The sequence below is a fragment of the Scyliorhinus torazame genome, chromosome 16 (genome assembly GCF_047496885.1).
Source record: "Scyliorhinus torazame isolate Kashiwa2021f chromosome 16, sScyTor2.1, whole genome shotgun sequence".
In the NCBI taxonomy this organism is placed as follows: Eukaryota; Metazoa; Chordata; class Chondrichthyes; order Carcharhiniformes; family Scyliorhinidae; genus Scyliorhinus; species Scyliorhinus torazame.
Window position 1 is genome coordinate 22,188,795 of NC_092722.1, and position 18,228 is coordinate 22,207,022.

The 18,228-nt window shown below is 46.8% G+C and overlaps 1 protein-coding gene across 3 annotated transcripts in view; it reads right to left on the reverse strand.

The window, feature by feature from the left end:
* pank4 (pantothenate kinase 4 (inactive)) overlaps positions 1-18,228 on the reverse strand; it is an 82,598-nt gene that overhangs the window by 54,144 nt on the left and 10,226 nt on the right. For 2 of the 3 annotated variants that reach the window (XR_011935403.1, XM_072478063.1), the window contains exons 2-4: positions 13,692-13,774; positions 9,673-9,720; positions 9,363-9,571 (exon numbers count right to left, since the gene is read on the reverse strand). Coding sequence is in view for 2 of the 3 variants with exons in the window: in XM_072478063.1 (XP_072334164.1) it covers positions 9,363-9,571; positions 9,673-9,720; positions 13,692-13,774 (340 nt within the window). In the remaining variant the exon portion in view is untranslated. The remainder of the gene's footprint in view (positions 1-9,362; positions 9,572-9,672; positions 9,721-13,691; positions 13,775-18,228) is intronic. The other variant, XM_072478064.1, reaches the window with a different exon arrangement.

Here is an 18,228-nt window from a genome sequence, read left to right on the forward strand (position 1 = left end):
TTGATTAGCACGTAGTACAGTGTGCCTTCCTGAAAAGAAGTGATGTGAGGATCCCGCTGGATCTCCAGCCAGGGGGAAGCCCTCGTTAGCTAGATTAAATTCCACCCATAGTCGAATATAAATTTCTCCATTGCACTTAAAGACAAAATGTATTACCTAGGCATCCAGGTGGCGCGGGAATAGGAACGGTTCCACAGGTTCAATCTGGCCCGACTGGTAGACCAAATGAAGGATGATTTTCGGAGGTGGTATGCGCTCCCGTTGTATACGCACACACTGGGAGGGTGCAGACAGTGAAAATGACTGTCCTCCCGAGATTCCTGTTTGAGTTTCAGTGTCTCCCCATCTTTATTCTGTGGTCCTTTTCTAAACGGGTCAACCGGGGAATCACTGGCTTTGCATGGGTGGGTAAGACCCCACGAGTAAAAAAGGGAATGCTTGAGCGGAGCGGGGGGGGGGGGGGGGGGGGGGGGGGTTGGCTCTGCCGAACTTCAGTAATTACTATTGGGCGGCGAATATAGCCATGATCAGGAAGTGGGTGGTGGGAGGAGGGTTGATGTGGGAGCGAGTGGAGGCGGCTTCAAGCAAGGGCACCAGCTTGGGGGCGTTGATAGCAGCGCCTCTGCCGTTCCTGCTGGCACAGTACTCCACCAGCCCCGTGGTGGTGGCGGCCATGTGGGTCTGGGGGCAATGGAGGAGGCATGTGGGAGCAGAGGGAGCATCGGTGTGGTCTCCAATCTGTAATAATCACCGGTTTGCCCCGGGAAGAATGGACGGGGGGGGGTTTCGGAGATGGCGGAGAGCAGGGATTGAGAGGATGGGGGATATATTTATAGAGGGGAGCTTTCCTAGCTTGAGGGAGCTGGAGGAGAAATTTGGATTGGCGAGGGGAAACAAATTTAGGTACCTGCAGGTGCGAAACTTCCTATGTAGGCAAGTTTCAACCTTCCCACTCCTACCACCAAGGGGGATACAGGACAGGGTCGTTTCCAGAGTGTGGGTGGGAGAAGGGAGGGTCTCTGACATCTACAAGGAACTCATGGGACCAGAGGGATGCAGACAGAGGAGCTGAAGCCCAAGTGGGAAGAGGAGTTGGGAGGAGAAATTGAGGATGGTCTCTGGGCGGACGCATTGAGTAGAGTCAACACGTCCACAACATGTGCCAGGCTCAGCCTGATACAATTCAAGGTCGTTCACCAGGCTCACATGACAGTGGCCCAGATCAGCAGGTTCTTTGGGGTGGAAGATAGGTGCGCAAGGTGTGCGGGAGGACCAGCGAACCATGTCCACATGTTCTAGACATGCCCAAAGCTCAGGGGATTCTGGCAGGGGTTTGCAGATGTCACATCCACGGTGTTAAAAACAAGGGTGGCAATGAGTCCAGAGGTGGTGATTTTCAGAGTGTCGGAAGATCCGGGAATCCAAGAGGAGAAAGAGGCAGACGTTCTGGCCTTTGTCGCTCTGGTAGCCCGGAGGCGGATATTATTAGCTTGGAAGGACTCAAAGCCCCCAAAGTCAGAGACCTGGCTTTCGGACATGGCTAGCTTTCTCGGTTTGGAGAAAATCAAGTTTGCCTTGAGAGAGTCAAGGTTAGGGTTCGCCCGGAGGTGGCAGCCGTTCTTCGACTTCTTTGCAGCAAATTAATCGTAAGCAGAAGGGGGGGTGGGGGGTTTAGCTTAGTTTAGAGTTGGGGGTTGGTAAAGGTGGGACCAGTAAGGGAGGAAGACGGTTTTTGCACTATGTTTATAAATTCATGAACATTGTTTACTTTGTTGTTGTAAAACCATAAATACCTCAATAAAATGATTATTTTTTAAAAATGTATAAAAAAACAATGGCGTTACTTGGAATACCCATACACAAGAGTGAATGAGAGAGAGTCAGAGTGATAGGAACACCTTAAGTGACCTGTGCATGAAATCACCTTGGGGAGTACTTAAAAACAAAAGACTTTGTGAGTTTAAAAGAAGCCTTCATAATCACCCCATAGCAGTGTAATATAATTTGTTTGGGGATACAACAGCACTCCTTTGTATCCGAATTATCTGCTTTCCTCCATAGCACTGATTGGTAATAAAATTCTGTTTTGCCGCAAAAACTGACACATTTAGCCATAAAATATACTAGTGGAACTCTGATAATATTGCTCACAGTGAGTCAGTGTTTTATATCAACTGAAGCTTTGGAGTAAATTTTTTATTATAAAGTGCCGCAGCCAGTAAAAGGAGAAGCCATTTAACATTATCATAACCTAGTAAACGTCCAATAGCATTCTTCATGTTCAGTTAAAGGATGTACTGTTTTACAAGGAATCATTATACCACGCAAGAGGTAATTATTCTCCCACCAAAGTGCAGGTGTGCATCATTTTAAGTAGGGGAACTTTAGAATTATGAAGGATTTTGATAGGGTAGATGTAGAAAATATATTTCCACTTGGGTGGGAGACCAAAACTAGAGACCATTAATATAAAATAGCTACCAATAAATCCAGGAAGGCATTCAGGAGGAACCTGTTTTGCCCCGAGAGTAGTTACAATATAGAAATCACTGTCACACGCAGTAGGTCAATGAATAGCATGGATGCATTTTAAGGGGAAGCAAAATTAGAACCAGAGAGTAAAAGGAATAAACGGATAGGGTTGGACGTATTAGGGTGGGAGGGGGCCCATGTGGAGCATAAACACTGGCATGGTCCAGTGGGGTGAAAAGCCGGTCTCTGTGCTGTACATCATATGCAAAGTTTCAACACTACTATTTACGTACTGCAAATATAAAAAGATCAATTATAGAAGTTGCTGCTGTTCAGATATTGCCATTAATTAACAGACTTCTGCCATCATAGTTCCAGTACCTTGTGCTCCTGAAAAGTTCCTTTGTTTCTTTATACATTGGAGGTAAGACACAAGGAAAATGCATATCTTAAAAAAAAAAGTTTTTTTTTTTTTTAAATTTGAGTACCAAATTAATTTTTTCCAATTAAGGGGCAATTTAGCGTGGCCAATCCATCTACCCTGCACATCTTTGGGTTGTGGGGGCGAAACCCATGCAAACGCGGGGAGAATGTGCAAACTCCACACGGACAGTGACCCAGAGCCAGGATCGAACCTGGGACCTCGGTGCCGTGAGGCAGCAGTGCTATCCACTGCGCCACCGTGCTGCCCTAGAAAATACATACCTGTTATACCAGTTCTAACTTACCAGTCAATCTCCTGTGATGTTACATATCAGGACAAGTATAACCTTTCACATGGAGCAGTTATGAGGGAGTACAGTGCAGCAGGATGGCCTCTATTTTACTGCTAGGGGTATCAGAGGTAAGACAGATTAATTAAAAGCGTGTATTGTCACATGGAGTTGCGATGTTGTTGCCATCACCACCAAAGTCAGTGGGCAATAGAGCAGCAGATATATAGACAATTCACTGAGGTTTGCAAAATCAATAATGGAGTAATATTGGGGTATTTCAACTTTCCCAACATTAATTGGGATAGTCAACATTGTAAAGGGTTTAGAGGGAGCAGGTCTCTTGAAATGTATTCAAGAGAAATTTAATATCAACATGTCGAAGGTCCAACATGGGATGGCGCAGTGCTGGACCTAGTTCTGGGGAACAAAGCCAGACAGGTGTTTGAGGTAGCAGTGGGGGAGCATTTTAGTAACAGCTACCACAACACCGTGGGCACGATTCTCTGCTCCCGCGCCGTTTCAGAGAATCGCCTGGGTCGCCAAATTTTCCCGCGATGCCGGTCCGACGCCCTCCCACGATTCACGGAAGCGGCCAGATCGACACAATCGCGTTTTGCGCGGCGCGGTCCAGTGAATTGCCCGAGACATCCAAAATGGCGATTCACCGGTACCCCCGCGATTCTCAGTGCCGGATGGGCCGAGCGGCCTGCCCAAAACGGCGGGTTCCCCCTGGCGCCATCCACACCTGGTCGCTGCCGCCGGGAACAGCGCGAGAACGCTGGGGGGGGCGGCCGGGCCTCAAATGTGGTCTGGCCCGCGATCGGTGCCCATCGATCGTCGGGCCAGCCTCTCTGAAGGAGGACCTCTTTTCTTCCACAGCCCCGCAAGATTCGTCGGACATCGTCTTGCGGGGCGGACTCGGGGAGAACGGCAAACACGCATGTGTGAGTTGGCGCCGGCCAACCCGCACATGTGCGGGTGACGCCAGTTATGCGGCACCGGCCGCGTCATGTATGCGACGCCAAGGCCTGGCGCGTGTAAATGATGCGGCGCCGCTCCTAGCCCATTTTCGGGCCATGAATCGATCGGGATAGGGGCCATTTCGCGCCGTCGTGAACCTCGACGGCGTTCACGACGGCACGAACACTCTATCTCCATTTCAGAGAATCGCGTCCCGTATGTTTCAAATTTCTCATGGAAAAAGAAAAAGATGGTTTGCAAAAAAACGGGTTTTGGATTGGGGGAAGGCGGAGTTTATTAAAATAAGGTAGGGTCTGGCCAAGGTAGACTGAGAACAGCTACTTCTGGGTAAATCTACAGCATAACAGGGGGGCAGGCGGGGGGGGGGGTATAGAAAGTGCAGGGGGAAACTCACAAAAGCAATTAGGAGAGCAAAGGGGGACGAAACAGTACTGGCGGGTAAGATTAGGGAAAATCCCAAGATATTCCATCAGTATATCAAGGGGAAGAGAATAACCAGGGAAAGAGTAGGACCCTAGTTGTTACAAGGGGGTAACTTGTGTGTCGAGCCGCTTTACATTGATAGGGTATTAAACGAGTACTTCACATCTACCTTCACTTTGGAGAATTCAGACAGAGGGACTGTGAGGTTCTTGAGCAGTTTGGCATAGGGAGTGAGCAGATACTGGAGGTTTTGGTGGGCTTAATAGTGGACAAATCCCCAGGTCCTGATGAGTTGTATCCCAGGCTGCTGTCGGAGGCAAGGGAGGAAGTTACAGGAGCTCGGACTCAAAATTTTAATTCCTCTCTGGACTGGAGGATGGTTAACATGGTTCCACTTTTCAAGAAGGGTGGCAGAGATAAACCAGGGAATTACAGACCAGCAGTCTCACAGCGGTGGGAGGGAAACTATAGAAGAATGTTTTGAAGGACAGAATCAATCTCTACTTGGAAAGGCAAGGTTTTATCAGGGGCAGTCAGAATGGCTTTGTCAGAGGTAGGTCATGCCTAACAAATTTTTAAAAAATATATATTTATTCTCCTCCTTTTTCACATTTTTCATCCAAATTTACACCCACCAACAAACAAACGACGGTAACAAATACAATGTCATTCCACTGGACAACAATTCCTCTCCCACAAACCATCAAATAACCCTCAACATTTTAAATACAAACATCAAAGAAAAGGATTCAGGAATCCACCATCCACCCATACATAGTCACCAACAACATACACAGTCCAACTGCCCCCCACCCCCCCCCCCCCCCACCACCCACCCCCACCCCCTAATGTTCAATGTCATCAAATTATTGAAAGTGCATAATAAACAAAGCCCATGAATTGTAGAACTCTCCCACCCTTCCCCTCAACTCAAACTTCACCTTCTTGAGTGTTAAAACTCCAACAGATTCCCCCGCCACGCCAGGGCATAGTGTGGAGAAACTGGGGCGAGATTCTCCGACCCCCCCACCGGGTAGGAGAATCGCCGGGGGCTGGATTGAATCCCGCCCCCGCCGGTTGCAGAATTCTCCGGCACCGGATATTCGGCGGGGGCGGGAATCGCGCCGCACCGGTTGGCGGGCCTCCCCCCCCGGCGATTCTCCGGCCCAGATGGGCCGAAGTCCCGCCGCTAAAATGCCTGTCCCACCGGCGTAGATTAAACCACCTACCTTACGGCGGGACAAGGCGGCGCGGGTGGGCTCTGGGGTGGGGGGGGCGATCTGGCCCCGGGGGGTGCCCCCACGGTGGCCTGGCCCGCGATTGGGGCCCACCGATCCACGGGTGGGCCTGTGCCATGGGGGCACTCTTTCCCTTCCGCCTTCGCCACGGTCTCCACCATGGCGGAGGCGGAAGACACTCCCTCCACTGCGCAGGAATGCCGTCAGCGGCCGCTAACGCTCCCGCGCATGCGCCACCCGGAGATGTCATTTCCGCACCAGTTGGCGGGGCACCAAAGGCCTTTTCCGCCAGCTGGCAGGGCGGAAATTCATCCGGCGCCGGCCTAGCCCCTTAAGGTTGGGGCTCGGCCCCCAAAGGTGCGGAGCATTCCGCACCTTTGGGGCGGTGCGATGCCCGACTGATTTGCGCCGTTTTGGGCGCCAGTCGGCGGACATCGCGCCGATACCGGAGAATTTTGCCCGTGATCTCCACCCGAACAGGATCCGCCTTCGGGCGATCAGCGAGGCGAAGGCCCCCCGCAATGTTCGCAAACATCCTCTACCTCCTCAAAGAGTTGGCTCATCCTCACCTTTGTGAGGTGCACCCTATACATCATCTTCAGTTGTATCAACCCCAACCTCGCACACAAAGTTGAGGCATTTACCTCCGTAGCACCTCACACCACAACCCCATCTCCATGGTCTCTCCCAACTCTTCCCCCCACTTTGCCCTAATTCCCTCCAGCGGTGCTTTCTTTTCTCCCAGAATCGCCCCATAAATAGCCGACACCATCCCCGTCTCCATTCCCCCTGCCGTCAGCACCTCCTCCAACAGTGTGGAGGCCAGCGCCAATGGAAAGCTCTGTATATCCTTCTTAGCAAAATCTCGGACCTGCAAATACCTAAATAATTCCCTCTGCCCCAACCCATATTTCATGCCTAACAAATTTGATACTCTTTTAAGGAGATGACCGGGTGTGTAGATGAGGGTAGTGCAGTTGATGCAGTTTATATAGATTCAGCAAAGCCTTTGACTAGGTCCCACATGGGAGACTGAAAAAGATGATAAAAGCACATGGGATCCAGGGTAATGTGGCAAGTTGGATCCAAAATTGGCTTAGTGATAAGAAACAGAGGGAGATGGTAGTCAATTGTTTGTGTGACTGGAGGTCGGTGTCCAGTGGCGTATGACAGCGATCAGTGCTGGGTCCCTTATTGTTTGTGATATATGTAAACAATATAGAAGGAAATGTATGTGTGTGCGTGTGGGGGGGGGGGGGGGGGGGGGGGGGGGGGGGGGGGGGTGATAAGTAGGTTTGCAGATGACACGAAGATTGGCTGGGCGGTTGGTAGGGAAGGTGGTGGTATTAGGAGGATATAGACGGATTGGTCAGAAGGGCAGGTTACTGGCAGATGGAATTTAATCCTGAAAATTGTGAGGTGATGCACTTTGGAAGGAGTAACACGACAAGGGAGTACTCAATGAGTGGCAGGACACCAGGTGGCTCAGAGGAACAGAGGGATCTTGGGGTGTCTCTCCACAGATCCCTGAAGGCAGCAGGACAGGTTAATGGTGTAGTTAAGAAGGCATAATGGGACACTTCTCTTTTTCAGTTGTGGCATAGATTATAAGAGCCAGGAGCTATGTTGGAGCAGTGCACGACTTTGGTTAAGCCACAGCTGGGATAGTGTGTTCAGTTCTGGTCATCGTGCTATGGGAAAGGTGCAATTGCACTAGAGAGGGTGCAGAGGAAATTCACCAGAATGTTGCTTGGGATGGAGCATTTTAGCTATGAAGAGAGGTTGGATAAGCTCAGGTTGTTTTCTTTGGAGCAGAGAAAGCGGAGAGGGGGCCTGATTCTGGTGTATAAGATTATGAAGGGCATGGACAGGGTGAATAGAAAGCAGCTGTTCCCCTTAGTTGGTCAATAACAAGGGGGTCAAAAACAAGGGGGCATAATTTTAAGATGAAAGGCAGGAGGTTTAGAAGGGATTTGAGGGAAAAGAATTTCGCCCCGAGAGTGATGGGAATCTGGAAAACACTGCCTGGGAGAATAGCTGAGGCAGTAAACCTCACAATCTTTAAGAAGTACTTGGATGAGCACTTCAAATGTCATAACATTGAAGGCTATGGACCAAGTGCTAGGAAGTGGGATTAGTGTAGATTAGAGCAGTTTTTGTCAGTGTTTGATGGGCCTCTTCCATACTGTATGATTCAATGACACCAAACAGAAAATAAATAAAGAATTTGTATTCATATAGCACCTTTCATGTCTTCAAGATATCCCAATGGCCTTCACAGCCAATGATGCAATTTTGCTTTAAACTGTGATCAATTTTATAATGTTGGAAATCCAGCAGCTAATTTCCAAAGAAGATTCCACAAATAGAAATTAGATAAGAACCAGATGCTCTGTCGTAGTGATGCTGGTTGAAGGGTTCGGACAATGGGGCAAATTCTCTTTCTCTTCTTCAAGATAGTGCCATTGGAACTTTTACATCCACCTCAGGGGGCAGATACGCCCTTGGTTCAAACGACTAAGCAGAAAGACAACATCTCTGAGAGTGCAGTACATCAGTACTGCACAAGTTTTATCAGCCTAGATATTGTGCACAAGTTCCAAGAGTGGCACTTGAACCTAAGATGCCCTGACTCAGAGGCAAAGTGCTTTCAGCCACAACAGACACAGCAAAGATTGTTAAGACAACTGGGAATTCCTCCCATGGAGGGGATTTTTTTTATAGCTTTGTCTTCATTCAAAAGATTCACAGAACATAGAACACAGAACAATACAGCACAGAACAGGCCCTTCGGCCCACGATGTTGTGCCGAACCTTTGTCCTAGATTAATCATAGATCATAGAATTTACAGTGCAGAAGGAGGCCATTCGGCCCATCGAGTCTGCACCGGCTCTTGGAAATTCCTCTTTCCTTATCCTTCCCACCCACTGTACTTTGATACATAATCGCTTCTGACAATTGAGATCTGTTTCTCCATCAATCCAGAAGCAAACACAGGAGAGTTAGCTCGCAGGCTTTGGCAGTTGCATGCAGCACTGATAGCAACCCTTTGACTTAATGGAGCAAATTGAATTTCCTGATTGTGCCCAGAATACAGGAAAGAAAGATTTGGTTACAGACTGTTCAATGTACTCTGGTACTTTTTCTCACAAATATTTTTATAATTTATTTTTTCATAGGATGTGGCATTTGTTACCTATCCCTAAATTGCTTTTGAACTTAGTGGCTTGCTCGTCCATTTCAATTGGGCAGTTGAGAGTCAAACACATTGCTGTGGGTCTGGAATCACATGTAAGTCAGACCAGGTAAGGATAGATTTGCTTCCTTAAAGGGCATTTGTTTCATGGTCACCATTACTGAGACTAGCTTTCAATTCCCGATTTATCCATTTAATTTAATTCCACCAGCTGTTGAGGTGGAATTTGAACTCAAGTCCCCAGAGCATTAGCCTGGCCCTGGATCATTAGCCTGGATCACTAGCCCAATGACATTACCACTACGCCACACCCTTCCCTGCAAGCTATCACTTACTTTAGTCCCAGCTTCTTCTCAATCAGGTTCTTAAACTTGTGAGCACCACCTCCTGTAGCTTTAATCACTTTGGTCTCTGTGTTCACTAGGTGAGCTTTGATGAAGTCCAGACATGTTTCTATATAAGCATTTTCAAATTTAACAAAATGAAGTCGGGCAGTGATCTCTTCCTGAACAGAGATCTCGTACAATGGTTCATCATCAGGGACCTTAGAAAAACACAAACACAGCATCACGGTCTGAAATACAGGCTGCGGAGGGGGAAATTTTCTTGGAGAAACATAATACAACTCAAACAACTAATATCTACCTCAATGGTATCCACTCTACTTGTCTCCAACAGAGGCTCAGGTGTGTCCTATAAAGACTCAAAGTTTAAAATCAACCTTCCCAGAAATTGCAAATGTCTTAAGTTGATGGAAGTAATAAAGCTTGATGTTCTAGTTCAGGATGATTTTAGCAATGAAGTAACAGTGATAAGCGTAGCCCTTTCCTAGCAGCATAAAATTGAAATGCATCAATCAGCAAACAACAAAGGCACAAATAGGACAGGGCTGCCTGGACTTATTGAGCTAGTCTGTTCGGGCTTGGGAGCTACATTTTGGACTAAAGGTCATAGCTTGGATACCCTTGTATGACAACATGTTTTTAAATGATCACTTGACAAAAAGTTCAACAATTACGCAAGATTCTTATTTCATAACAGTTGTCTTTTTTTTTTGATCGTCTGTTCTTTGTTCATTTGCTATTATACCTGTGATAATAGAATGAGAAAGTAAAATATGGTTAAAAAGTAACAACTAAAATTAATTTTAACAGTTAATAATATCAGTCAGCTGAACTCCTTATGGGGACCAACTCCTTTTGGAAATAGCTCTTTGTTGTACGAGTTACAAAGACACGGCTCTAAATTATGTTTTTCTATTGGAACATAGGAACAGGAGTAGGCCGTTCAGCCCAATGAGCCTGTCCTACCGTTTAATGAGATCACGACTAATCTGTGGCCAAACACCACATACCTGCCTTCTGCCCATATCCTTTAATCGAATATGCTTAACAAAACTCTATCACAGGTTTAAAATTAACAACTGATCGAGCTTCAATTGCTGCTTGTGGGAAAGAGTTCCAAACCTCTACCACCCTTTGAGTGAAGAAGTGCTTCCCAACATCTCTCCTGAATGGTCTAGCCCTAATTTTTAGATCAGGCCCCCTAGTTTTAGAATCTCCAACCAGTGGACATAGTTTATCTTCACCTACCCTGTCTTTCCCTGTTAATACCATGAATACTTCGATCAGATCACCCCTTAATCTTCGAAAATAATGGGCAGCATGGTAGCATAGTGGTTAGCACGGTTGCTTCACAGCACCAGGGTCCCAGGTTCAATTCCCAGCTTGGGTCACTGTCTGCGCGGAGTCTGCACGTTCTCCCAGTGTCTGCGTGGATTTCCTCCGGGTGCTCCGGTTTCCTCCCAACGTTCGGTGGATTGGCCATGCTAAATTGCCCTTAGTGTCCAAAGAAATGATAAGTAGGGGTTACTGGATTATGGATAGGGTAGATACGTGGGCTTCAGTAGGGTGCTCTTTGTAAGGGCCAGTGCAGATTCGATGGGCCGAATGGCCTCCTTCTGCACTGTAAATTCTATGATTCTATGAGTACTTCGATCAGACCACCCCTTAACCTTCTAAATTCTACCAAAAACAGGCCTAATTTGTGCAATCTCTCCTCTTAACTTAAATCAACATAGTCCATGTCTCATTTTTGTAAACCTACGTTGCACTCCCTCCAAGGCCAATTCTTCCACAGTCAATGATGTTTCTGAATGTAAACTACCTGGCCCAAGTGTTAAGCAAATAAAGGTACCTTTAAGGGATTTATATTTGTATTGGTAAATATTAGAAACACGGTATAGTTTGAAGTGGATTTAACGTGCCTGGAAGGGCAAAACCTATAGTTAGATTAATGCTGGACAAAAGTGTTTGCACGTGCAGGGGTTGGTTTCAATTACAACTGAATTACATTGTGCTTACAGAGGGCTACAGCGTGAAGAGTAAATAAACCAACAGTGGTTGCTTAGTAACTGGGGCCTTGTAAGTTCAAGAAGCTTTTAAGATTTAGTTTCGCTAATTTGATTGCAGTTGGAGAGAGGTAGTGAGAGAGAAGGCAGCTCTCACAAGCTCTGCTAGAAGCAGTTGGTTTTATAAGGGTAGAGAGGAACATCTCTCTTAGCTTTGCTGGAAGAAAAGCCATAGTATGGAGTAATGGTTAAGAAAATAGATGCGGGAAAGCTAAAATCCAGTTGGTTAAGGAAGCTTGAGAAATGAAGAGAAGTTTCCAAGAAGTCTGAAGTTATCGGAACAGGAAACTGGGAACCAGAACAGATTACTGGCCAGTAAAGTCAGAGAGTTGAAAAGGCATTGGATCGTGAAAAGCCAGAAAATATCTGCAGAAGTGCTAAGGTTTGTGAGAAATTATTAGTTTGGGAGACATTATTTGAAATAACTCTGGAAATCTTTTAAGATAAAGGAAAGCTGAAGGGAGAGCTGTAAAAGCTGAAAGCAAAACCTTGATGGAAGTAATGGAGGGAAAGCATAATTTAAAAGAAAATTTGAAAGTGTGGCATTTGAAAGCGGAATGTGGAATCAATGAGACAAGGTGACACAATACAAGAATCATCTGGGGGGATTTTGAGGAGAAATCCAGACATTCATTTGGGTTCAGGGAGGAGTGTGTTTTACCACAATCACCTTGTGATTAAAAGGGACTGTGTGTTAATGAGGCCATTGTAGCTTAAGAGATAGGGAGTAAAGGAGTATTGTATCATAATCCAATTTTTCATGTTTAGTCTTTTTTTCTTGTTAAAACTAATTAGTGGGCAGCACGCTGGCGCAGTGGTTAGCACTGCTGTCTCCAGCGCCGAGGTCCCAGGTTTCATCCCGGCCCTGGATCACTGTCCGTGTGCAGTTTGCACATTCTCCCCATGTTTGCGTGGGTTTCGCCCCCACAACCCAAAGATATGCAGGGTAGGTGGATTGGCCACGCTAAATTGCCTCTTAATTGGAAAAAATGAATGGGATACTCTAATTTTTTTTAAAAACTAATTAGCAGTCGAGACACTTTTCCTCCTCTTTTATTAAAAAAGGTAAAAGTTATGGTCCTCTGAGCCAGGATTCCATTTGGGAATCTTCCTGTCCAGTTGTATGTCAGATGGTAACACATTCACCAAGTTGCACATGTACACAGATAATACCCTGATCTAGCCCATCACCTTCCCTCTCGACCCCGCCTGTGTCGTCCAACATCCAATCCTGGAACTGCTGCATTTACCTCCAATTAAAAACCTAGAAGGCCATAGACATTGTTACTGCCCCATGCCACAAACTCCACTCCCTATCTACCGATTCCATCCCCAACTCTGCCCATTATCTCAGGCTGAACCAAGTGATTCACAATCTTGATATCCTATTTGACCCCGAGCTTCTTTTCTATTCTGTATTCACCATCAAAATCACCTCCTTTTGCCACTAACAACTTTGGTCTCCTACCTTCATCCTTGAAAACGTTCATCTGTGTTTTGGTACCTTTAGGCTTGACGATTTCACTGAACTTCTGGCGGGTCTCTCATTTTCAATCATTTGTCAACTTGAAATCGTTCAAAATTCTACTGTCCATATTGTTTCTGACACAAAGTTCCATTCACCCATCACCTCTGTGGCCTATACACACTGACCTTTACTGGCTCTCGGTAAAGGTATGCCTCAATTTTCTAATACTCATCCTCGTTATCAAATCTCTCCGTGATCTCTCCCTCACCTCTGTAATCTGCCCAGCCCCATAACCAGCAGAGGTTACGTGTGCTCCTCTAATTCTGGTCTCCTGAGTATCTCTGATTTTGATTACTCCACCTGTGAGGCCATGCCCCCCGCAACACTCTAAAATACTTCTTCGGGGGCGGCACGGTGGTGCAGTGGTTCGCACTCGGCCCCAGATCACTGTCCGTGTGGAGTTTGCACATTCTCCCTGGGTCTGCATGGGTCTCATTCCCACAACCCAAAGATGTGCATGGTAGGTGGATTGGCCACGCTAAATTGCCCCTTAGTTGGAAAAAAGAAGTGGATACTTAAATTATTTTTAAAAATTAAATTAGAAAAAAAAATACAATGCTTCTTCAAACCTAACTCATTGGACAGTTTTTCGGCCGTCTGCCTGATTATCGCCTTATGTGGTTCAGTGTCAAATTTTGCTTTATAACACTCCTGTTTGGGATGCTTTATTACTTTAACGGTGCTGTATAAATAAAAGTTGTTTTTGTTGCTACACATCATACTTACTTTGCCATAATGATCGAAGGATCGTACTTTGGCAACCTTGTGTTGCACAGTTGAATAGTAGGCCAGCTTCGTCAAGGAGCCACCTATTAACAAAAGACATTTGCTAGTTCTGTAAACATGTAGCATAACAGCTCACAAAAAAACAGGGATAGTGCTAAATGCACAGTTGTCACTGGACATAAATGACAGGTGGCAATACAGAAGAGAAAATTATACTTGTGCCAGTTTGATTCAATGCAGTGTGCTGTTCTTGATTAACCAGCTCAAACTGCTCCTATTTCCAATGCCAGATGTAACCACCGGCAAGTCAGCCTTACGTTATCTGCCTCAAAATTAGCAAGTTTGAAAGCGATAAATCAATACTTCTATTGTTGAGAGCTCTGCACAGTTCAAAGAGCACAGCACAAAATGTCGACATCCTTCACTAAACTCCCACACACCCTTATCACTCCTAAAGAATAACACCAAGCTACATACTAACTTTTCATTCATTTTTATTTTGCTGTTAATTCTCCAGCTGAAACAGAAACCTGTGCTGCCAAATCATAGAATTTACAGTGCAGGAGGCCATTCGGCCCATCGGGTCTGCACCGGCTCTTGGAAAGAGCACCCTACCCAAGGTCCACACCTCCACCCTATCCCCATAACCCAGTAACCCCACCCAACACTAAGGGCAATTTTGGACACTATGGGCAATTTAGCATGGCCAACCCACCTAACCCGCACATCTTCGGACTGTGGGAGGAAACCAGAGCACCTGGAGGAAACCCACACACACACGGGGAGAATGTGTAGACTCCGCACAGACAGTGACCCAAGCCGGGAATCGAAACTGGGACCCTGGAGCTGTGAAGCAATTGTGCTATCCACAATGCTACCGTGCTGCCAATCCTTTCATCCCTTTGTATTATACGTGCACACAGTCATTCTCTGTTGGAGAAACAACAGAAAGAACAGCACGTCTGCACGTTCTCCCCGTGTCTGCATGGGTTTCCTCCGGGTGCTCCGGTTTCCTCCCACAAAGCCCAAAAGACGCACTGTTAGGTAACTTGGACATTCTGAATTCTCCCTCCGTGTACCCGAACAGGCGCCGGAATGTGGCGACTAGGGGCTTTTCACAGTAACTTCATTGCAGTACTAATGTAAGCCTATTTGTGACAATACAGATTATTTTAAAAAATAAAAGTCCACAATTTCTGTACCTACAATCATAGATTATCATAGAATTTGCAGTGTTCTCTCTTGGGTGGGAAACACCTCCAAACAATGGAGATGAAACCAGATTACCACAAGCTCCTATCAACAACACACTACCAGGGACTTCCGGTGACGGCGGGTGGGAGGCGGCCGCACAATGGAGGGCTCCCGTTCGGCAACGGCATTTTCGGGGCTTTAAGCCCGGTCCCAGGGTCTGCAGAGGCGGCAGAAGCAAGGAGAAGGCACGGAGGCGGCACAGTGAAGACACAGGAGAAAAAAAATAACATAGAAAAATGTTGAGGGTGAGCAAGAAAACGGCCGGGAAAAAAACAGCTGGAGGTCCGTTGGGGAGTGGAAAGGTCACCGCGGGGTCACCAGGATAAATGGAAGCTGGAGCACAGGGAAGGCTGCACTGCTTACGGCTGAAGAAATAACTACGGTGATGGCTGCGGAATTTGAAAAGCAGTTGGCGCAGATTGTGAAATGCATGGAGACGGTGAGGAAGGAGATGAGGGAGGTTTTGAGTGTGCTGGTGGAGGAGGCGGTTTCCCCGGTGAAGACGGGGAACACTGCGAGCGCAGTGGCGGAGGTGCGAGAGCAAGGGGAGGCGCTGAAGGAAGTGGAGGAGACGTTATTGCAGCACGGTGATCAACTTGCCTCGATGGGGCAAGAGATGCGGAAGGTGATGGATACTAACAAGGATCTGCGAGGAAAAATGGAAGACCTGGAAAACAGATCCAGGCGACAGAATTTGAGGATTGTGGGGCTGCCCGAAGGAGTTGAAGGACCGAAGCCGACTGAGTATTTTGCCACGATGCTGGCAAAACTATTGGGGGAGGGGGGAGGATCCATCCCGATATGAACTGGATCGGGCACATCGGTCGTGGAGGCCTGTACCAAAGGCGAGTGAGCCGCCAAGGGCAGTGACTCTGTGCTTCCGTAGGTACAGGGTGAAGGAGAAGGTCCTGAGCTGGGCCAAGCAGAAGCGGGTGATGCGGTGGGCTGGAGCTGGTATACGTGTATACCAGGACTTTACGGTGGAGCTGGCAAGGAGGCGGGCTGCCTTCAACCGGGTGAAGAGGGCACTGTACATTAGCAAGGTGCGGTGCGGCATTGTATATCCAGCGAAGCTGAGGGTGACTTACAAGCTCAGGGACTTTTATTTTGGAACGGCGGAAGCAGCGGAGGAGTTTGCGAAAGTAGAAGGACTGTGGCAGAACTGATAAATTGAGGAATGGCCATGTGCCGATGTAACCTCATGACTGTATTTTCTTCTTTTTTGTATCACTGCGCGCGGGTGTAGAGATTAAAGGAGCCAATGTGGTATATATTTGGACAAGGGAAGGGACGGGACTTTCACTCGAAATGAGAGTTCTTTGGGGTGTAGGTGGATATGCGGGGTTTGTGTGCTAAAAGGGGATCTTTGGGCTTTCCCAAGGCCGGGCAAGTGGGAAAGGGACCCGGGCGGGGGCCTCCACGCTGGCCGGCTTAAGCCGGTCAGTGAACGGGAGTGAGGTGGGGGGAGGGGCTGCGGCCATCGGAGCCTGGCAGAACAGGGTCCGAGTGGTCTAGCCGGGGTGGAAAGTTGGGGGGAAGAAACAGAGGTTGGGAGGAGGAGTTTTACAAGAGGCAGTGGACGGGAGGAGCTGTGTAAGATTAAGGGTGACTACGGGTAATCCCGGATTCCTTTTTGTCATTTGTTTATGTAAACATGCGGGTTGAGGTTCGGAGGTTGGTGGGTAGATGGGATCGTTGTTATTATGGGGACTGACATATCTTGCTGATTATTGTTTATTGTTGATGGATGTAAATGTGGGAGAAAATGTGAAAAAGGAGAATACAAATTTTTTTTTTAAAAAAACACTACCAATTTGTTTCTGGCTCAAGAAATAGGGGCTCCAAAATAGGCTGTGCGCCAGTGTTTTATAAAGTAGATTTTTCCGCTGCTTCTCGCTCTCCTTTTTTGATTATCTGCACCCCGATATTTCTGCTGCGACAAGCTTAAATTGTGAATGACCTTGGGGTTTAGCGGAGAAAGAGGCCATCAAATGAAGGAAGGGTTGAATAAAAAATATACAAATCAGGTGAATCTGCTCCTTCACACTCATGTTCAATTACCTCAGAACTAATGTTTACAGCTCAACTTGATCTTTAAAGCACTTCATCAATTATGTATTTTTTTAAAAAATACATTTAGAGTATCCAATTCATTTTTTCCAATTAAGGGACAATTTAGCGTGGCCAATCCACCTACCCTCCACATCTTCTGGGTTGTGGGGGCGAAGCCCACACAAACACGGGGATAATGTGCAAACTCCACCCGGGCAGTGACCCAGAGCCGGGATTGAACCTGGGACCTCGGCGCCGTGAGGCAGCAATGCTAACCACTGCGTCACCGTGCTGCCCATCAATTATGTATTTCATGAAGTTTTATGTTTAGCTAGTATATTAAGTAAATAAAGCCCATTTTATCCAGTTCATTGGGGAATTACTGGAAGAACTTATCACAATGTTTCTCGTGAAAAGTTCTTAATCATTAGCTGCCACCTGTAGCAACCAAGCTAATAAAACTACTTCCTTAACATTGGAAGTGCAGAGGGGCAGGTATCAATCAGTTCCACCCACCCTGCAAGTCACTCTCTGAGTTCCAAGGCCAGACAGATGAACAGCCTAATCTGCCAATGTATTCAGGTTTGACCTGCTTTCTTGGTTTCTCTGTCTGGAAGCAGCTGGCCTTTGCACACACGCTGCTCCTCCATCATAGCTGTTATCAAAAACTCACCATGCTGAACAATACAAAAACAAAATATACCTACCAATAGTCAAGACAACTTATTTTACACTGAACAGAAACTCAGTTCACATTCTTCACGTGTCAGCCTTGTTGGGATTTTTGAACTTTCAATACATCACAGCTCAGGCAGCACGGTGGTGTAGTGGCCCGGTGCCGGGATTGAATCTGGGACCTTGGCGCTGTGAGGCAGCAGTGCTAACCACTGCACCGCCGTGCTACCCCCTGCACCTGATATGATGAATGGCACACTTGAAACATTACAGCCTGTCTTTTCTCTTCACAGATGCTGACTTGACTAACATTTTGTGTATTTATGCTTTCACATAGATAAAATCTACGTCAGGAAAAACACACCAGCAACTTAATACTCACAATATTTCCCGAAGGCACTCATTCTATTCTGCCATGAATCCTCAGTTCAATAAATGTTATTTCCAAAAAGACCGTTGTAATTTTCTTTCATCTATACAAAAGCAACTACTTGTCAGCGTCCACACAGTCCAACCAGAATGATGGACATAAGGGCTTTAAGTTCTTTTACATAAA